The 20,855-nt window shown below is 44.8% G+C and overlaps 1 protein-coding gene across 8 annotated transcripts in view; it reads right to left on the bottom strand.

The window, feature by feature from the left end:
* SH2B3 (SH2B adaptor protein 3) overlaps positions 1-20,855 on the bottom strand; it is a 284,404-nt gene that overhangs the window by 65,147 nt on the left and 198,402 nt on the right. For 6 of the 8 annotated variants that reach the window (XM_033955826.1, XM_033955829.1, XM_033955827.1 and 3 more), the window contains one exon: positions 6,868-6,969. The exons of the other annotated variants lie outside the window; for them this stretch is intronic. In XM_033955826.1, the coding sequence (XP_033811717.1) occupies positions 6,868-6,969 (102 nt within the window). The remainder of the gene's footprint in view (positions 1-6,867; positions 6,970-20,855) is intronic. 8 annotated transcript variants of the gene reach the window in all.

Here is a 20,855-nt window from a genome sequence, read left to right as displayed (position 1 = left end):
AAATAAACTACATACAAATGTAAATTTACTTTTCAGTCACTAAACCATTTCCACAACTCTACAAAATATAGCGTTTGATAAACATATTCCTTCTGTAGACTCACACCGAACCCGCAGCTCCACCACAATCAGAAACTAGAAAAGAAGTTCAAATAAAATATACTTACAACTTTGTTGATAGTGCCGGCAGATGCTGGTTGCTCAGCACTATGAAGGTAGAATTGTTTAATAGTCACTGTGGTCTTTTTTTTTTTTTTTTTTTTTACAGTGAAGGGAAAGAAGAAAAATCGAGACGCAGTCAGACCCTCTATCACTGGAGGGAGGGTGAGGCAGGGACCTGGGGGGGCCCAGATGTAACCCCTAAAGCCAGCACCATTCAGCCGGACACCCCTGTCTCACTGAAGAGAAACTTCAACAGGAGAAAATAACTATCCAGTCACAGCCAGAATCTAGGAACTAGTTGAATAGTGACCATCATCTGCTGGGAGATAGAGCATACTGAAGATACAGGAGGTGTGCCAGCCAATAGGACCACCTGTTAATCAGTTTCTCTATCGCTACCTGCTAGTAGATGTGTGCTATCCCATTGGTCTCTGGATTCATCTGCTGCTGTTGCTAAGGAAAAGGGAGATGTTAGACCACGGGTGGATAACCACGATTCTCAAGAACCACAACCGAATTGGGTTTCCAAGAATTCCACAATGAATATGCACGAGATCTATTTCAACACAATGGAAGTAATACATGTAAATCAATCAATCTCATGCATATTGGTTGTGGAACTCTTGGAATCATTTAGGTTGTAGCCCTTGAGAACCACGGTTACCCACTCCTGCATTAGGCCAATGATTGTGCTTTCAACTACCCAAGAGGTGCATTCTTGTGCATTTGTAACCCACATGTGCTGTCGGTTGATCTCTCCTGCTTCCCCTCATTCTCTTCTGGGTGAAGAACCTACCATCTCCACTACCTAAAGTATTACTTTTGTTCCCATAAGTAAAATGGGTTGATTAACGTAAGGACCACATCACCAAAATAGCAACTTTTAAAAGCGGAAATGATCTTTTTGGGCAGTATGAGAACTAGTCTGAAAAAAGATCAAGCTTGTAAAACTTTAAAAAGGGAGTTTAAAAAAAAAAGTAGCCATGACAGCAGAAGGGCTTGTGGGCAGTTTCAAAAGTTAATAGCTTCAGCAAGACGAAACAAAAACAATGCATGCCTTTTTCTCAGGAGTAAAAAGAAACAGAAGAATAGTAAACGACAAGCTTGAGGAGCCAACAGTTCAGCGAGGATAACACCGAATGAATCACAAGTGCCCATTAAAGTGGCATAGAAGTAGGTTATAGGGATAGGATTAGAGGTAAGTTACAAAATTAGTCTGGACCACTGTTCAGGCAATAGGCCTGATGGGCCGTCGCGGGAGCGGACTGCTAGGCAAGATGGACCTCTGGTCTGCTTCAGTGGAGGCAACTTCTTATGTTCTTATTTGCCTATGACAGAGAAATACTGCCCTCTATTTTTACTTCTACCTCACTTTGATCACAGCCCATCCCCAATGGATAATGAAGGATAATTTTTTAAGCAACTTGAGCGTGTAGAACAGGGCTATACTCTCAAGCTCACAATTAAAAAAAAATTGCCCAGAGAGATATGCATGCATAAAAACAGGTACTCAGAAACAAAGTACTTACTTGTATCGTTATCTACGTAGGTGTTCCTCAGGGAAGAGCAGAGACAGAGACAGGACAGGTACTTATGCATGCATTTTATAAACTTTTTTTGTTTTAATAAACATTTTGTATTCTAGGTATATATGAGGGTTCTCCAAAAAATTTCCATACTTTTCATGCTCCACCAAAAATATTGTTTTCTGATGTCATTAAGAAGTTAGTAGGACACTAGGAAAAATGTATCGCAAAACAGGGTGATTATGTGGGAAAAGTGATGTAATTTGCTTTTGAGATAGTTAATAAATAGTGTTAAAAAAGTGTGGAAACTTTCAGCAGATCCCTCATATTTATCATTTATTAATCTAAAGATACTGAATCACATGATGCTTGTTTTTTTTTAGATAAAAGTCTCAATGATCCTCTGTATAAGGAAAATTTGGATTCTATAAGGAAAATTTGGATTCTAATTTAGAAAAGGATATCTAAATCATAGGACAGCATTCTCATTTACAGTAAAACCTTGGATTGCAAGTAACTTGGATTGCAAGTGTTTTGCAAGACACGCTAAACATTTAATTAAATTTTAACTTGATATACAAGCAATGTCTTGCAATACAAGTACAAACAGTATACATGCGTCACATCATCACATCTCTCTGATGCTGCGGGAGTGTAGTGACTGTTCTAAAATGAGCGAGGTCATGCAATACAAGTACGTATAGTATTTTGTATTAAAGTTTTGGAGTTGTGGAACGAATCGTCTGAGTTTCCATTATTTCCCATGGGGAATTTCGCTTTGATATACGAGTGCTTTGGATTACAAGCATGCTTCTGGAACGAATTATGCTCGTAAACCAAGGTTTTACCGTATACTTATTTGTACATTAGAAAAGTGTCAGAAGTCACAGGATTAATACAAGGCTCTTCCCAGGCAGCTTCCCTTTGAAAATCTTGAGAACGTGCACCTATGAACCCACAAGTTTAAGTGGGGTTAAGCGTATGCATGAATTTCAAAATAAAGTCCCTGCAAGCACATATACTGCAGATTAGGACCATTCAGCACAGCCATTTAAGAGCGGCCAGATCAGTACAATCCTCTCATCGCCATTTCCGCACTGCCCTTCCATTGCAGCCATATCATCGTAGCTCCGTTCTTCGCAGTTGTTTCTGCGGGGAGCCCTTTATAGTGGAGAATGATTATCCCATGTTGTCCTTACAAGTTTCCCTTTGTCAAAACAGTTTGCCCTGCATTATTAACCCCAGAATTAACATATTGGCACAACTTTCAAATCCCCTTTATCTGCCCTTCATTAACCTCAGAATGAACATACCAATATGACTTTCAAATCCCTTCTTTCTGCACCAGGGAGGGTGTGTGTGAGGGAGGCAATACCCCCCTCTTTTAAACCTCAAAGCTGCTGTGTAGCTGTCGTTTCAGCACGAGAGCTAGAGAATGACACGGTGACAAATTTTCCCCGTCCCCATAGGAACCCCTTTTCCTGTCCTCATCCCTGCAAATTCTTTTCCTATCCCTGCTCCATTCCTGCAAGCTCCATCCTCATCTGTACAAATCTCAAACACTTTAAAAGCATAAGTGCTTGAGGCTTGTGCGGTTAAGGCAGAGTTTATAGAAATGGGACAGTGACAAAACTTATGGGGCTGGGCTGGGAATAATTTGTCCCTGTGACCTCGGTACCAGGAAAGATGGTAGAGGCGCTGATAAAGGACCGCATCATTGATCACCTTGATGGGCACAATCTGATGAGGACCAGTTAGCACGGCTTCAGCAAAGGACGATCTTGCTTGATGAACTTGCTGCACTTCAAGGGGGTAAACAGGCAGATAGATAAGGGTGACCTGGTCGACATTGTATATCTGGATTTTCAGAAGGCGTTTGACAAGGTTCCGCATGAACGACTACTTTGAAAAATTGAGAGCCATGGAATAGAGGGTGAAATACTCATGTGGATTAAAAACTGGCTAGCGGAGAGGAAACAGAGAGTGGGGGTAAATGGACAATACTCGGACTGGAAGAACGTCACCAGTGGGATGCTGCAGGGCTCGGTGCTTGGACTTGTGCTCTTCAACATATTCATAAACAATCTGGAAATGGATACAACAAGCAAGGTGATTAAATTTGCAGACGATACGAAGTTATTCAGAGTAGTGAAGATGCAGGGGGATTGTGAAGATCTGCAAAGCGACATAACCATGCTTGAGAAATGAGCAGCGACATGGCAAATGAGGTTCAATGTGGATAAGTGTAAGGTAATGCATGTCAATATCAAAAATCCAATACACGAGTACAAGATGTCCGGGGTGGTACTTGGAGAGACCCCCCAAGAAAGAGACCTGGGAGTACTGGTCAACAAGTCAATAAAGCTGTCTGCGCAATGTGCGGTGGCGGCGAAAAGGGCGAACAGAATGCTAGGAATGATTAAGAAGGGGATCACGAACAGATTGGAGAAGGTTATCATGCCGCTGTACCGGGCCATGGTACGCCCTCACCTGGAATACTGCGTCCAGCACTGGTCGCCGTACATGAAGAAGGACACGGTACTACTCGAAAGGGTCCAGAGAAGAGTGACTAAAATGGTTAAGGGGTTGGAGGAGCTGCCTTACAGTGAGAGATTAGGGAAGCTGGCCTATTCTCCCTTGAAAAGAGGAGACTGAGAGGAGACATGATCGAAACATTCAAGATAATGAAGGGAATAGACTTAGTAGATAAAAACAGGTTGTTCACCCTCTCCAAGGTAGAGAGAATGAGAGGGCATTCCCTGAAGTTAAAAGGGGATAGATTCTGTACAAATGTAAGGAAATTCTTCTTCACCAAGAGAGTGGTAGAGAACTGGAATGCTCTTCTGGAGTCTGTTATAAGGGAAAACACCCTCCTGGGATTCAAGACAAGGTTGGACAAGTTCCTGCTGAACTAGAACGAACGCAGGTAGGGCTGGTCTCGGTTAGGGCACAAGTCTTTGACCTGGGGGCCACCGCATGAGCGGACTGCTGGGCGCTATGGTCCACTTGTCTGACCCAGCAACGGCAATTCTTATGTTCTTATGGGGGAGGGGTGGGAGGTGGATGTGCTGAGTTTAGCTGCTGTCCTGTGGTTGGTTCAAGTTAGATCAGGGGGTCCTATAATCTGACCCCATGTGATTGTAGGGGCAGCTCTCAATCTATGTCATAAAATAAGTTTGTTTTCATCTTGCAGCAGATAAATCAAATTACATTTTTTTCACCACAGGATCCCATTTGTCTGGTATTTTTTTTATTTATCTGCAGTTTTGCACAAGAAGTTCCCTTAGGTGAGGGCACAAGTTACTGGCCATGTTTCAAACAAAGTAATTTCTTCAGATCCGAGGCTGACTGCTGTACTTTAACACTGAAATGGCCATGGTGAAACGGTCATTCTGAACTGGGCACATAGTAACATAGTAACATAGTAGATGACGGCAGATAAAGACCCGAATGGTCCATCCAGTCTGCCCAACCTGATTCAATTTAAATTTTTTTTTTTTTTTTTTTTCTTCTTAGCTATTTCTGGGCGAGAATCCAAAGCTTTACCCGGTACTGTGCTTGAGTTCCAACTGCCAAAATCTCTGTTAAGACTTACTCCAGCCCATCTACACCCTCCCAGCCATTGAAGCCCTCCCCAGCCCATCCTCCACCAAACGGCCATATACAGACACAGACCGTGCAAGTCTGCCCAGTAACTGGCCTAGTTCAATATTTAATATTATTTTCTGATTCTAAATCTTCTGTGTTCATCCCACGCTTCTTTGAACTCAGTCACATTTGAACTCAGGCACATTGAATCAGCTGCATTACACTGGCTGAGCTGAATTATCCTAGACTCAATTTACTGGTGCCAGAAAAGGATGGGGCTGGAGTTGAGATGGGGACAGTAAATAACACACAACATTCACAGGTGCGGTTAACATTTTGGTGTGATGTTTTCACAACTTTGTAAATAAATATTTCTGGGAAAAAAATGTCCTCCAATTAGATTTATGAACTCACAAGAAAAAAAAAGTTTTACTATGCCTGACATTAGAAGACTTGCAAAACAGAGCAGCAGATTGTACCTGAAAATCAAATCATGAAGTTTGTATATTCTTCCACATCAGAAATTTGCATGAGAGAAAGAAAATCAGCTCTATAAATTAGTGGATAACTCTGGTAAAGTAAACAAGTGAAAGTGGAACTTGTACATTCTATTTGGAATCATTTTGATGTGTACAGAATTATTTTTGTAACCAAAGAGGCAAAAAATATACACTGTAGTTCCCCCTTCAGAAATTTGAGCAAGTCACTTAATCCTCCATTGCCCCAGGTACAAAATAAGTACCTGTATATATGTAAACTGCTTTAAATGTGGTTTTATAACTACAAAAAGGCGGTGTACATGTCCTAATCCCTTTCCCTTAATTGTTAGCAATATTAAAAAAAAAAAAAATAGGCAAGAAAAAAAAATCTTTCCAGCAATATTAAAAAAAAAAAAAAAAAAAAAAAATAGGCAAGAAAAAAAGAATCTTTCCAGCTGAAGGAGTCAATGACATCCTTAATCCTGGCTGAGACAGTGAATAAAGAGATGGACTAAGTTAGCCTAGTCAAGCCTACCTCATCAGTCTAAAGAGGAGGATACTGACAAAAATTCCTTTTATTCACCCTCATCCCTCCTCTGATCAAGCTATATCCTACTCCTCTGTCTGGGTCCTGATGAACTTTGAACCACCCAACAGCACATTGTCCCTATGTAACTTAAAAATCACAGATTGGGCCCTGGACAGCAAAACTGAGACCCAACACTCTCTTCCTACTAGCTCAGTCAGCTATGGGAGGGGCGAAGAGATCAATTGCTGGAAAGCGTGATTGCTAAGCGTGTGCGAGGAAAAGTTGAATCATGCAAGACAGGACATCAACTGGGGACACGCATGTGAGAAAGAAATGGGGTGGCCTCAGCTTAAAAAATTAATGAAGACCATCGACTCAGACCTTATCTTGATCAGAGATTAAACAGGCTCATGCATTATTTGGGTACATTCCCAATTCAATAATATAAATAAACTTGCACACAGTTTAAATATCAATACTACCAGATCATCTTGTGAACCTTCAGGGCTTCAGTACTCATTTTCCCTGTCTTCTACACAGTTCATGTCAAGACACTGTCTCTAGAACTGTGGTGCAAGCGTACCTTAAGCACGAATGTGTTTAGGTTGTCTGGCATTTCTAGGCGTGTACATTTCCTTATCTCTTGCACAGCAGAACAGTAAGTGTGCAGCTTTGGTTTTGAACACTGTAAGAAAAAAAAACAGCAAAAAAATAAATCTATCAGCACAATACAGCAGAGCAGAATATAAGATCAACCTGCTATTGACAACTGCATAAAACACAAGAGCTTTCTCCATCATTTGAACCCACTGTTAAAAAAAAGCTCAATGTTTCAGAGTACTACTGTATTGAGACAAATGTCAAATTTAGTGCACGTTGGATAATAGCACTGAAAAGCAGCTTTCCTAGCATACCGTGGTGTGCCAAATTGAATTCTCAAGGGCTGTTTTAATAATTATATTTGAAGTCTGGATATATGTACCTGGAACCACCTTGAATTATATTACATTAGGGATCTCTATTCCACCATTACCTTGCAGTTCAAGGCAGATCACAAAATAATTATCAAGGATGTATTACAACAAGAACTTACTAGAAAAAAAAAAAAAACAACCAATTTGGACATTTTCAAAGAGTAAGAATTGTGTATGTTTATTTGTTTGGGTAGTTGGCTTTAGTGAGAGGTGGTGATTGAAACTTGCGGTGTTATTTCTTTTTTCAGGGCTTTCTTGAAGAGTATGGTCTTTATTTCTTTTCTAAAAGTCTTGTAGTTGAGGGATGTCGTCAGTAGATTGGCGATTTGGTTGTCTAGTTTGGCTGCTTGAGTGGCCAGGAGGCCATCATATAATTTTTTACGTTTGACCTCCTTAATTGGGGGGTATGAGAAAAGAGTGTGAGTTTTCCTATGTCTGGTTGTGATGTTCTGGATGAGGCGATTATTCAGGTAGATTGGACCGTCTCTGTATAAAGTCTTAAATAGTAGACAGTAGAATTTAAATTGTATTCTTTCTGGTATTGGAAGCCAATGTGATTTGAGATATGCTTCTGTAATGTGGTCATGTTTCTTCAATGAGTAGATGAGTCTTAGTGCTGTGTTTTGGATAGTTTGTAGTTGTTTTGTTATAGTTGCAGGGCAAGGGAGATAGAGGATGTTACAGTAGTCAAGTAGGCCTAGTATTAGGGACTGAACTATGAGCTGGAATTGAGTTTTTTCGAAGAATTTACGAATTTGTCTTAAGTTTCTCATGATTGAGAATGATTTTTGTATTGTTTTATTGATTTGCAGTTGCATGGTGCAGCATCTGTCGATTGTTATTCCTAGTAATTTTAGGGTGGCTTGAATGGGGTAGTTGATTGTGTTGATTTCAATGTTGGTTATGGTTGGTATTTGTTGTTTTCTAGGAGGATGAATTTAGTTTTATCTGGGTTCAATTTCAGTTTGTGATCTTTCATCCAGGTTGCTACTGATTTTAGTGCTTGGTGTATTGTGTTTGTCATGGAGAGTTTTGGTTGATCGAAGGGTATGAGAATGGTAATGTCATCTGCATAGCTGTAGGAAGTTATGCCTTGTTTGTCCAGGTGTGAGCTAAGGGAGGCAGTACAGAGGTTGAATAGAGTCGGTGATAGAGGGGATCCTTGGGGCACTCCGCAGGGGTTTGACCAAGGTTCAGATTTTTCTTTGTCAGATTTTACTCTATAGGTTCTTGATTTAAGGAATCCTTCAAACCATGAGTATACTTTATCTGTGATACCTATTGTATCTAGGATTTATAGTAGTATGTTATGATCCACCAAGTCGAAAGCAGCGGTCAGGTCTAGTTGTATGAGCATCATTTTTTTTCCTGAGCTGAGGTGTTGTCTGGCAGTATCCAGGAGAGATCCTAGCAGTGTTTCTGTGCTGAAGTTGTTTCTGAAGCCGGATTGCGTGGGATGGAGTATGTTTTGGTTTTCTAGGTAATTGGAAAGGAATTTGGCAACTAGTCCTTCTATTATTTTGACACAGAGTGGAATAGAGGCAATGGGTCTGTAGTTGGTTGTTTGGTCTATCAGTCCTTTGGGGTCTTTGAGGATCGGGGTGATGATGATTTCGCTGAGGTTGGTTGGGTAGTGGCCATTTATGAGCGAGATTTGTATCCAGTTCAGAAGAAGAACGCGGAATTTTGTGCTGGATGTTTTTAAGGAGATATGGTAGACAGTTGTTGAGGTCACAGGATGCATGGCTGTATTTTTTGTAGTATTTGTTGAATTCACGCCATTGAATGTTGGGGAATTGAGACCATATTCTGTCTGCTGCAGTGGAATCTCTATCTGTGGGGAGAATTGTGAATTCGTTAGGATGGGTAGAGGAGTCATTGAGGGTAGCTCTTGCATTAGTAATTTTATTTTGGAAGTGTTCTGCTAATAGCGTGGCTGAGGGGGTAATAGTATTGTTAGTGGTCAGGTAGGGTTTGGTGTCAGGTAGGGTTTTTAGAATTTGGAATAGATTTTTGGTGTCTTGGGTTTCAGTGCCTATTAGGTTGGTGTAGTGTGCTTTTCTCTTGTCCTTTAATTGTGATTTGTATTGTTTGTTGATTTTTTTCCAGGCAGATTTTATATGATCCGAGTTCGATTTTCTCCATTTCCTTTCTAGTTGTCTACATTGCTTTTTGAGTTGTAGCAGTTCGGAGTCGAACCATTTATCTGATCTTCTTCTGGTTCTGGTTTGAAGTGGGGTTAGGTCATCAAGGGTCATCAAGGGAGCATAATCTTTCCCATTGTAAGATGAAGTCTTCGGGGTTGTTTTCTAGAATAGATTCATCTATTTTATTTATTTATTTATTTTTATTTTTTTATTTATACTTTTGAATACATTTACAATATCCAATAATTCAAGGAAAAAAAGAAAAATACTCTCAAAACAATTCATAATCATTCATTCATACATACAAAATTCTTTTTAAGCCCACATTATGGGGAAACATGTTACCATTTCTAAACAAACAAATTTAAAGGAAAAGATTAAGGACAAAGATTCTCAGTTTGTCCTAGCGAACCTTGAATCATTCCTTACTAATAGGGATTCTAATTTCTTCTTATTCTCTACAGATGAAACAAAATCATTTCTGTTCTCTCGCTACTAAAAATTGCTGTAATTGTATAGCAATATGACAGTTTAAGAGGAAGTGCTGAACAACTGGAAAAACAAAACAAAAAAAAACAGATGCCTCTTCACTCACTTTAGCTGCATACAATTGAACATTCACATTATATGATTCAAATAAATGACACATATAATCACACTTTAAATTTAAATAAAAAGTTGTAGAAAGACTAAAGTCATTGATGAACAGATGGAAAGGAAAATTCTATAAAGGTTGCTTAAAGTTAGGTGCCGGTGGGCGCCTAGATCACACCTGCTGGCACCTAACTTAATCGTTTTAAATCAGGTTTAAGTGGTGCAATAATTGATCATGCTATTAAAAGCAAATTTTAAAACAATTTAAAAAAATCTAGGCCTTCCCGGGACCAGTGGCTAACATCCAGGTGCCTAGCGGTGCTTAGCGTTACCGCATGTCTAAGTAGGCATGTTTAGGGGCGGAGTTGGCCTTAAGTGTCACTAAGCTTTATAGGCCACCTCCAGTTTTGGATGCTCTTGGGCGTGTGATCTGTGAACCTCCACCTGACCAGTGGGAGTCCAGGAATTTTGCAATGATGTTCATTCTATGACTATTCTCTAATAAAATACCATAGTGAATGATAGCAGATAAAGACCAAAATGATCCATTCAGTCTCCAAAATTGAAGATCCTCGGTTTGTGTCAAGTTAGGATAAAAACTTGTATTGAAAAATCTTGCACTGTAACTATGACGAATTTAATCTGTAAACTGTATATTATGTACAGTATTAGATCCCTAGTATGTGTCGATTTAGGTTAAAATCTTGAACTGAAAACACTTGCACTGTAACTAGGTTAATTGCAACCTGTAAACTGTATATTATGTACATTGGTATTAGATTCTTAGTATGTGCTAAGTTAGGATAAAAACTTTTACTAAACCCCTCCCCCCAAAAAAAAAAACAACTTGTACTATAACAATAGCAAATTGTAACCTTTTAACTGTATATTATGTACAGTATGTTAACCTGTAACCCATTCTGTAATCATTTTCTATATCATTTTGATATAGCAATGTTACTTACCGTAACAGTTGTTATCCAGGGACAGCAGGCAGCTATTCTCACTAGTGGGTGATGTCATCAGACAGAGCCCCGGTACGGACGTCTCACAAGCACGTGTTGCTTGTAGAAACTTAAAGTTTCTAGATGCCCGCACCGCGCATGCGCCGGTGCCTTCCTACCCGGAGATCCGGGCGTGTCTCCTCAGTTCAGGTAGCTAGCCTGAGAAGCCAACCCAGGGGAGGTGGGTGGGACGTGAGAATAGCTGCCTGCTGTCCCTGGATAACAACTGTTACGGTAAGTAACATTGCTTTATCCCAGGACAAGCAGGCAGGTATTCTCACTAGTGGGTGACCTCCAAGCTAACCTCAGTGGGATGGAGGGGGAGTTGGCGACTTAAGAGAATAAATTTTTCAATACTGTTTGGCCAAACTGTCCATCCCGTCTGGAGAGGGTATCCAGACAATAATGTGAGGTGAATGTGTGAACCGAGGACCAGGTGGCAGCCTTGCAAATTTCCTCGATTGGTGTTGATCTGAGGAATGCTACTGAGGCTGCCATTGCTCTGACCTTATGGGCTGTGACCTTACAAGGAAGTGATAATCCAGCCTGGGCATAGCAGAAAGAGATACAAGCCGCCATCCAATTAGAGATGGTGCGCTTCGATATGGGTCTTCCCAACTTATTAGGATCGAAGGAGACAAAAAGTTGAGGAGTGGATCTGTGTGGCTTGGTGCGATCCAGGTAGAAAGCCAAGGCACGTTTGCAGTCTAGAGTGTGAAGGGCCGATTCTCCGTGGTGAGAATGAGGCTTAGGGAAGAATACTGGAAGTACAATGGATTGGTTGAGATGAAATTCGGAGACCACCTTAGGCAGGAATTTCGGGTGAGTGCGGAGGACCACCTTGTCATGGTGGAATACTGTGAATGGTGGGTCCGCCATCAATGTCTGGAGTTCGCTGACTCTGCGAGCGGACGTAAGGGCTACAAGGAAAAGCACTTTCCAGGTGAGATACTTCAGAGGGGCCCTGTTGAGTGGTTCAAACGGGGGCTTCATGAGGTGGGAAAGGACTACATTGAGGTCCCAAACCACTGGGGGTGGTTTGAGAGGAGGGTTAACATGGAAGAGTCCTTTCATAAATCTGGCGACCACCGGATGGGCCGAGAGGGGTTTCCCTTGTAGAGGCTGGTGGAACGCCGCAATAGCGCTCAGATGGACTCGTATGGACGTGGACTTGAGCCCAGATTGAGATAGGTGTAGGAGATAGTCCAGCACGGAGGATAAGGAAGCTCGCTGAGGTTCCTTTGACTTAGAAACACACCATGAGGAGAATCTGGTCCATTTCTGGGAGTAGCATTGTCGAGTGGCGGGCTTCCTGGAAGCTTCCAAGACCTCCCTCACTTCTTGTGAATTGGTGAGGGGTTACGTTGAGAGGAACCAAGCTGTCAGGTGGAGAGACTGCAGGTTGGGATGAAGTAGTGATCCTTGATGTTGAGTAAGTAGTGAAGGAAACACTGGAAGTGGTACTGGTTCCCTGCTGCTGAGTTGAAGTAGGAGGGAGAACCAAGGTTGTCTGGGCCACCGAGGAGCTATTAGAATCATGGTGGCCCGTTCGAGTTTCAGCTTGACCAGAGTCTTCTGGATCAGCGGGAATGGTGGGAACGCATATAGAAATCGTTTCCCCCAGTTCAGTAGAAAAGCATCTGCCTCGAGGCGATGAGGAGTGTAAATCCTGGAGCAAAACTGAGGCAGTTTGGCGTTGTGGGGAGCCGCAAAGAGGTCTATCTGAGGCGTCCCCCATTGCGTGAAGATTTGGTGAAGGGGGCTGGAATGGAGAGTCCATTCGTGCGGTTGTAGCAGACGGCTTAGTTTGTCTGCTAAGACGTTGTTCTCCCCTTGGATGTATACTGCTCTGAGTAGGGTGTTGTGGCGCACCGCCCAGTCCCAGACTCGTAGAGCTTCCTGGCAAAGGAGGGCCGAGCCCGTGCCTCCTTGCTTGTTGATATAATACATGGCGGCCTGATTGTCTGTGCGAATGAGGATTACCATGTCGTGGAGTAGGTGTTGGAAAGCTTGGAGCGCATTGAAGATGGCTCTGAGTTCCAGTAGATTGATTTGGTGTAGTCTCTCCGCATTGGTCCAGAATCCTTGGGTGCGGAGACCCTCCAGATGGGCCCCCCATGCGTAATTCGACGAATCGGTCGTGAGGACTTTCTGATGGGGGGGAGAGTGCATCAGCAAACCTCTGGATAGATTCGAAGAGGTCATCCACCAAAGTAGAGACTGCCGAAGAGCAGGTGTGACTAAGATGCGTTTGGATAGTGGATCGGATGTCTGATTCCACTGTGATGCCAGGGTCCACTGGGGGATCCTGAGGTGGAGTCTGGCAAAGGGTGTCACATGTACTGTGGAGGCCATATGGCCCAGGAGCACCATCAGTTGTCTCGCCGGTAGGGTTTGGCGAGTCGACACCGACTGGCAGAGATGAAGAAGAGACTCCATGCGTTGCCGAGGTAGGAATGCTCGGAGTCGGGTGGTGTCCAGGACCGCTCCGATGAAGGGGAGGGACTGGGTGGGTTGTAGATGGGACTTGGAGAAGTTGATCTCGAAGCCCAAATTCTGGAGGAAGTAGGTTGTAGCCACGGCCGCCGAAGTGACCTCTGGGGCTGACGGGGCCTTGATGAGCCAGTCGTCGAGGTATGGGAATACCTGTAGACCCCTGTCCCGGAGTGCTGCGGCCACTACCACCAGGCACTTTGTGAAGACTCTGGGGGACGAAGATAGGCCGAATGGTAGCACTCGATACTGTAGGTGCAGATTTCCCACCCGAAATCTGAGGAACTTTCGGGAGGCCGGGTGAATGGGGATGTGAGTGTAGGCCTCCTTGAGATCCAGGGAGCATAACCAGTCGTTCTGCTCGAGGAGGGGGTATAGAGAAGCCAAAGTCAGCATGCGAAACTTCTCTTTGACCAGGAACTTGTTGAGGGCCCGAAGGTCTAAAATGGGTCGCAGGTCGCCCGTTTTCTTCGGGACGAGGAAGTACCGGGAGTAAAACCCTCGGTTCAATTGGTCTGACGGGACCGGCTCGACAGCCCGAAGCTGGAGTAAGGTTTGGACTTCCTGAAGAAGAAGGGCGGTCTGCGTCGAGCTTGAAGGATACTCTCTTGGGGGATGGTCCGGGGGGACCCGGTGGAATTGAAGAGAGTATCCTTCTCTTATGATGGTGAGGACCCATAGGTCCGTAGTTATGGCCTCCCATCGATGGTAGAAAAGATGGAGGCGGCCCCCTATGGGAGAGGCCGAGGTTATGCTCCCGGGGGGGGCGTCAAAAGGGCTGGGGGGCCTTAGGTACGGCCGGTGGCTGAGGTTTTTGCTGAGACTTCTGGGGAGGTTGTCTCTTCGCAGGCTGCCTCGCAGCAGGCGTTTGTCTGGGCATGTAACGCCGCTGGTAAATCAGGGGTGGCCTGGAAGGTCGAGACTGTTGAGGTTTGGGTTTGGGCCGCAGGATGGATTGAAAGGATTTTTCATGATCCGACAGCTTCTTGGTAACAGTTTCGATAGACTCATCGAACAGGTCAGCTCCAGCACATGGTACGTTGGCGAGTCTGTCCTGAAGGTTGGGATCCATATCGATGGTACGGAGCCATGCCAGGCGACGCATCGCTACCGCGCTTGCGGCGGCGTGTGCCAAGAGTTCGAATGCATCGAAGGAGGATTGCATCAGCTGGAGGCGTAATTGGGAGAGAGAGGCTACCACTTCCTCGAACTCGAATCGAGCTTGGTTGTCTATGAACGGAGTGAACTTGCGGAGCACCGGCAAGAAGAACTCCAAATAGGAAGAGAAAAAGAAGTTGTAGTTTAGCACCCGTGACGCCATCATGGAGTTTTGGTAGAATTTTCTACCAAATTTGTCCATCGTTCTCCCCTCTCGGCCCGGCGGTACAGAGGCGTAGACCTGGGAGGGATGAGAGCGTTTTAGGGAGGACTCGACCAGCAGGGATTGGTGGGAGAGTTGGGGGCCCTCGAACCCTTTATGGTGCACGATGCGGTATCGAGCATCGAGTTTGCTGGGAATCGCCGGTATGGAGTACGGTGTTTCGAAACACTGCATGAAGGTCTGATCCAGCAATTTATGCAGGGGGAGCCGAAGCGACTCCGTTGGGGGGTTAGGTAAATGCATGGTGTCCAGATACTCTTTGGAGTATCGGGAGCCCGTGTCAAGGGTCACATCCAGATCATCCGCCATTTGTCGGAGGAATGATGAGAAGGACAATTGTTCCGCCAGCGTCGGTCTGTGGGACGGGCTGGCGGAGGAGGAGGCCTCCAGGTCCGTGGACATCGGGGAGTGACAAGGAGAATCGGGCACCGGTGTCTCCTCGTACTCTGGGCCCCTCGGAGGGGACGCCTCTGATGAGGAGTATCCCCTACGTTGCAGTTTTTTCTGCGGTGACACCTCCGAATAGCGTGAGGAGTGCCAGGATGAGTGTCTCGATCGGTGCCCGTCTCGGTGGCGGGACGGGGATCGGGATCGTCTGTGCATCGCATGGTCTCCCGAGGTCCCCAAGTGGATAGGGCTGGAAGCGGTGGATCGCCACTGGGTTTGCGATGCGGGTTCCTGCGATGCTACCCAAGTCTGGTAAGGAGTACGGAGGAACTCTTCCTGACTATGCCCAGGGCTTCGAGTATCGATCGAAGGTCTGGTCCCATGTTGGCGCGGAGGCGTAATGGGTTCTAATGGCGGCATGTCGGTAAGCGAGGCTTGCCGCGTGGGTATCGCCGCCCTCCCTCGTTCGTCCTCGTCGGTTGTCGAGGTCGAACGGTGTGGGGGAGGGGGAGGGGGCGGACCGCCCCTTTGGACCGGTACCGGGAGGTCACCCTGTATGGCAGCGATGAGCCCGGGTCCGATGGTCTGCATGAGCTCAACGAATTGAGCTTCCAGCACGGACCGTAGCGAAGCCGATAGGGAGGGATCCGCACCGAAAGGGGGTCCTCCTGCACGGGCATCGCGCTCCTTCGAGGTCGAGTGCTTCTGCTTAGTAGCTTTCGGCACTTTGATGACCATTGGTGGCACTGTGGAAGGAAGAGGTACCTGAACCGAGGAGACCGGGGCAGGCACCGACGTCGAGCTCGTGGATGGTGTCGGGGCGAGCGATGCCGGTTTCACCGCACTCGATGCAGGAGGAGTCGATGCCGGTTTCGCCCGCACCGGGGAGGTATCAGATGAAGTGGAGGCTGAGGGATCCTTAGCTGCGTCCATCTTGAACATCGATTCCCACAATAGGCAACGCCGCTTGAAAGAGCGTGCCGTAAGGGTAGAGCAAGGCCCGCACGATTTCGGGATGTGGTCAGGGCCCAAACACTGCAAACAGCGCCCGTGAGGGTCCGTGAGTGAAATCGCGCGTTGGCACTTGCTGCACTTTTTAAAACCGGTGATTGGCCGGGACATAGGCCGGAAAATCTCTGCCGCGAGGTCGAAGCCCGTGGGCCTGAGCCACGTGGCCGGCCCGTTCGACCCGCCGGAGGAAATAATCTTCTCCTTTTTTTTTTTTTTTTTGAAAAAGAAAAGAACTGTTAAAGTAATTAAAAGAAACGAAAACGAAAACGCGGACAAGGAAGGCAAATTTAACTGAATTCAGCTAGCGCATGAAGAAGTTGAACTTCTCAGCTCCGCGGAAAAGAAAGAACTGAGGAGACACGCCCGGATCTCCGGGTAGGAAGGCACCGGCGCATGCGCGGTGCGGGCATCTAGAAACTTTAAGTTTCTACAAGCAACACGTGCTTGTGAGACGTCCGTACCGGGGCTCTGTCTGATGACATCACCCACTAGTGAGAATACCTGCCTGCTTGTCCTGGGATAAAAAATGGTATAGAAATTTTTTTAATAAATAAATAAGCAACCAAGCACCACTAGGTGCTAGAAATGTAGGCCTACATTACCAGCGTCTAAGTTTGTCGTAAGGCACAATTCTCTAAGTGGTGCCTGAATGTGATTTACAAACAGCAGATGCCATTTTTCAAAGTGCCTGCCATTTCAGGTGCCTCTTACAGATCAGCCCCATAATGTCCAATAAAAAGTATATATTCAACATCAGTGGTATAGTAATGGTAAAGGGTGCCCTCTTCCCCAGCCTCTCCTGCAGCGCACATACCCCCTTACCTTTCCCCGTACCTTTTTAACTTCTCTGGCATAAGCAGCATGCTCATGTCTATGTCCACTCGCCCTTTGACATCACTTCCTAGGCACAGGTCCCAGAAGTGACATCAGAGAGAGAGAGCCAATGCCGAGCTGACTGCAACCTTGCGCCAGTGAAGTAAAAAAGGTACAGGGAAAGGCAAGAGGCATGTGAGCGTGGCAAGGAGAGGAGGAGGGGTGCCATACCCTTAGGAAGACAATGCCTGTGGTGGACTACCCCCTCCCCTGCACCCCCCTTACTACGCCAACGTTCAGCATCATTTTCAAAACTCAAAACATCTCTTTATTAATTTGCTATAGACTTTACCAGTTCTTAGCCTTAGAAAAATATTGCTAGGCTTATAATTTCCTGCTAGAGTTACCAACATGATGAATTTATAGAAAAGAAAAGCAACAAATAATAAGTTGATAATGCCATTATCGTTCATTGATTATTAAGTAGGCCCCACTGCATAAAATAGGACCTGGAGTAAAACGAGGTAAATTAACTGCATTAGCTAGCACACATTAATAACTTTTGCCATTAGTAAGCTTCTTATCGGTGTATATTTTCAAGTAAAGACTTGCAAGATAAGCCTCATTTTCCAGGTTTTGCTATAAAATCTATGATAACCAACTAGGGGGTTCTTTTACTAAGGTGTGCTAGCCATTTTACCGCACGCTAAAACGGCTAGCGCACCTTAGTAAAAGGACCCCTAGGTCAGGCATCAAACTATTTTTCAAGAAGACATCCAGAAAAATGCAGCCTGATGCTAAAAGTTCCAGAATACAAATGACACACAGCAAGATGTTCCAAATCAGTCCCCTTAGAGAATGACACAGGGATGGGTACCCAAGGTTACACGTGGGGTGGGGTCAGAGCCCGTAGGGTTGGGAACAAGGACAGAACCCAGGGCCATGGGGACAAACAGGCTATTCTAACTATCTATAAAATCTATAAAATGCCAGTATCAATATAGAAAAACTTAACACATCTTAGACAACTGGCAACTGAATTCAATAATATTTTTTAAAAACCCTGCATAAACTGCTTTTGGATTTCAATGAAATACTGTTAAATGATATCAGTTGTCTTGCCTGCCTATGACAGGGGTCTCAAAGTCCCTCCTTGAGGGCCGCAATCCAGTCGGGTTTTCAGGATTTTCCCAATGAATATGCATGAGATCTATGTGCATACACTGCTTTCAATGCATATTCATTGGGGAAATCCTGAAAACCCGACTGGTCTGCGGCTCTCAAGGAGGGACTTTGAGATCCCTGGCCTATGATGTGGCAACAAGTCTTGTCTGCTGATCAGATTCCTACTAGAGAATGGCACAGTGGCGGTTTACCCGCGGCTACCGTGTTTAGCCGCGGGTAACCCGCCAAAACGGGGAATGAAAAATAGCAGGCTCTGCGGGGATGGGGACAAGGCCATTCACCGCCCCGTGGAGCGGTGAATGGTCTTGTCACCACAGTGAGGCATCAAGGATCGCGCGGTCCCCGCAGCCCCCACCCGCACACCGGCTCGATCGTTTAACCGGCTTCCTCTCTCCACCTCACCTTAGTTTGCCGGCTTTCTTTTTCGGCGACTGGCACGCTTTCAAAGAGCCGAGCATGCGCGGCTGCTCAGTATTCAATCTTCTGCTCTGACCCAACCGGAAACAGGAAGTTGCAGCAGAGCAGAAGATTGAACTTTGAGCAGCCGCACATGCGCGGCTCTTTGAAAGCGTGCCGGTCGCCAAAAAAGAAATCCGGCAAACTAAGGTGAGGTGGAGAGAGGAAGCTGGTTAAACGATCGAGCTGGCGTGCGGGTGGGGGCTGTGAGGACCGCGTGTTCCCGGCTCACACAAGGAAGGAGGGAGTGAAAGGGAAAAAGTTTCTCTTCCTTGGAAATAGATTCTGAAGTGACCTCATCAAAGAAGACCAGCACCAAATGTACAAGAAATCCCTTAAACAATGTCAAAAGAGCCCAAAAGAGAAAACTGCTACTGCCGTGAGACTCCATTATTGAAGGAATCAACTTGAAATCACAGTTCAAGAGACAGGAAAAGGTTAAATGCCTCATGGAATCCTCAGCCACAACACAAACCAAATTGTGAATGAAATCAGAGCAGACAGTAAGAATTATAAAATTGATGTCTAATGCTGAGGCATTAGAAATAATGCCTCAGCAATTCAATTTTTAGAAGTTCTATTTGCTCATGGTAAGGGAGAAGAGAGACTGCTAGTGATGGTGGGGGGACTGATAGAAGATATGAAAGAAGGGTGGTAGAAAGGAACAGATGGTAAAGGAGGGAGGGAAGGGTGGTGGTGGAGAGGAATAGAACAGACATTGAAAGAGGATAGAGAGGAACAGACCCTGAAGGGAAATGTGGAAGGCAGAGTGGGGAGAAGACGCTGGAAGGGAAGAAGACAGATGCCAGACTATGGGGGAGCGGAGGGAAGAAGATGGGTGCTAGACCAATTGTGGGAGGGGGTGAAGGGAGAGGCACAGTAACAGCAAATGGAAGACGCAGAGAGAAGACACACAGTGGATGGAAGGAATTGAATGAGAAGAAGTGGAAAGCAGAAACCAGACAACAAAGATAGAAAAAAAAATTCTATTTATTTATTTTTTGCTTTAGGATAAAGTAGTATATTAGTTGTGTTGATAAAAATTTATAAACAAAGCCCTGCCAGCTGAACATCTCTTTCTCTAGTTCAGCAGCCAGAACTTTGATTTATAAGAAAGGAATAAGCTAAATATTGCAGTACTAAGGCTTATATGGATGTTGCGGGGACAGTGACGGGGCGGTGAATGGGATGGCAGTGGCGGTGACGGGGCGGTGAAAGGGATGGCGGGGGCGGGGGCGGTGCAGAGGATGGTGGGCCGGGGACGATGCAGTGACGGAGACAGATTTTTTCCCCGTGTCATTCTCTAATTCCTACCACCTGCTACATGCCCAGTTGTTCAAGCATCTTACTGTTACTGCAACAGATCCAGTAATGCTGGCATGAAGGAGCATTTCCAACATTTAATAGACACTTATTTTTCTGTTCATCCACTATACTGTGTTGGTTCTCTTTTATACCCATGTTTGAAAGACAATTCAATTATCTCCCCAGATGTTAAAACACAGACAACCAAATCTTTAGGAAGGTTGAACCAAAACCAGATCGAAAAGGAAGTTCTCTGAGATTTAGTTGAACAGAATATTGTCCTTTTTTAAATTTTAATAAAATATTTAAATATACTCATACAATTTAAGTATTTGAGGCTTCTGTAGATTGGGACAGAACCCACAGAAACAGGGACAAACTTTGCCCCTGTATCATTCTCTAGCACCATCTCTACAAGATAGCAGCAAACCTGCAGATACCTTATGAGACAAACAAAAAGGTTTGAAATCCATATCACATCACAAGTTTCGCACTGTATGCTAATTCAACTCCTTTTGTCCATTACCTTGTCCTCCCAATTCAGGAAAAAAAAATTTGATTCGATTCAGCCTATTGAATCGATTTTTTGATTCGATTTTCCTGCCCAATTGGGTGTTTTTTTCAAACATCCTGGTGGGTTTATTTTATAGCCTCTTCACCCCTTTTGCCTTCTCCTAACCACACAACAAAAAAGACTTTTTCTCTCTCTGTTAAATCCTAGCTCATGTTTGCGGTTTAACACCAGCTCTGGCAGGATACACGTTTCAAATAGCACAGTTACTTACCGTAACAGGTGTTATCCAGGGACAGCAGGCATATAT

Source organism: Geotrypetes seraphini, chromosome 8 (genome assembly GCF_902459505.1).
Source record: "Geotrypetes seraphini chromosome 8, aGeoSer1.1, whole genome shotgun sequence".
NCBI classification, from domain to species: Eukaryota; Metazoa; Chordata; class Amphibia; order Gymnophiona; family Dermophiidae; genus Geotrypetes; species Geotrypetes seraphini.
This window is presented reverse-complemented; position numbering and strand designations above follow the sequence as displayed.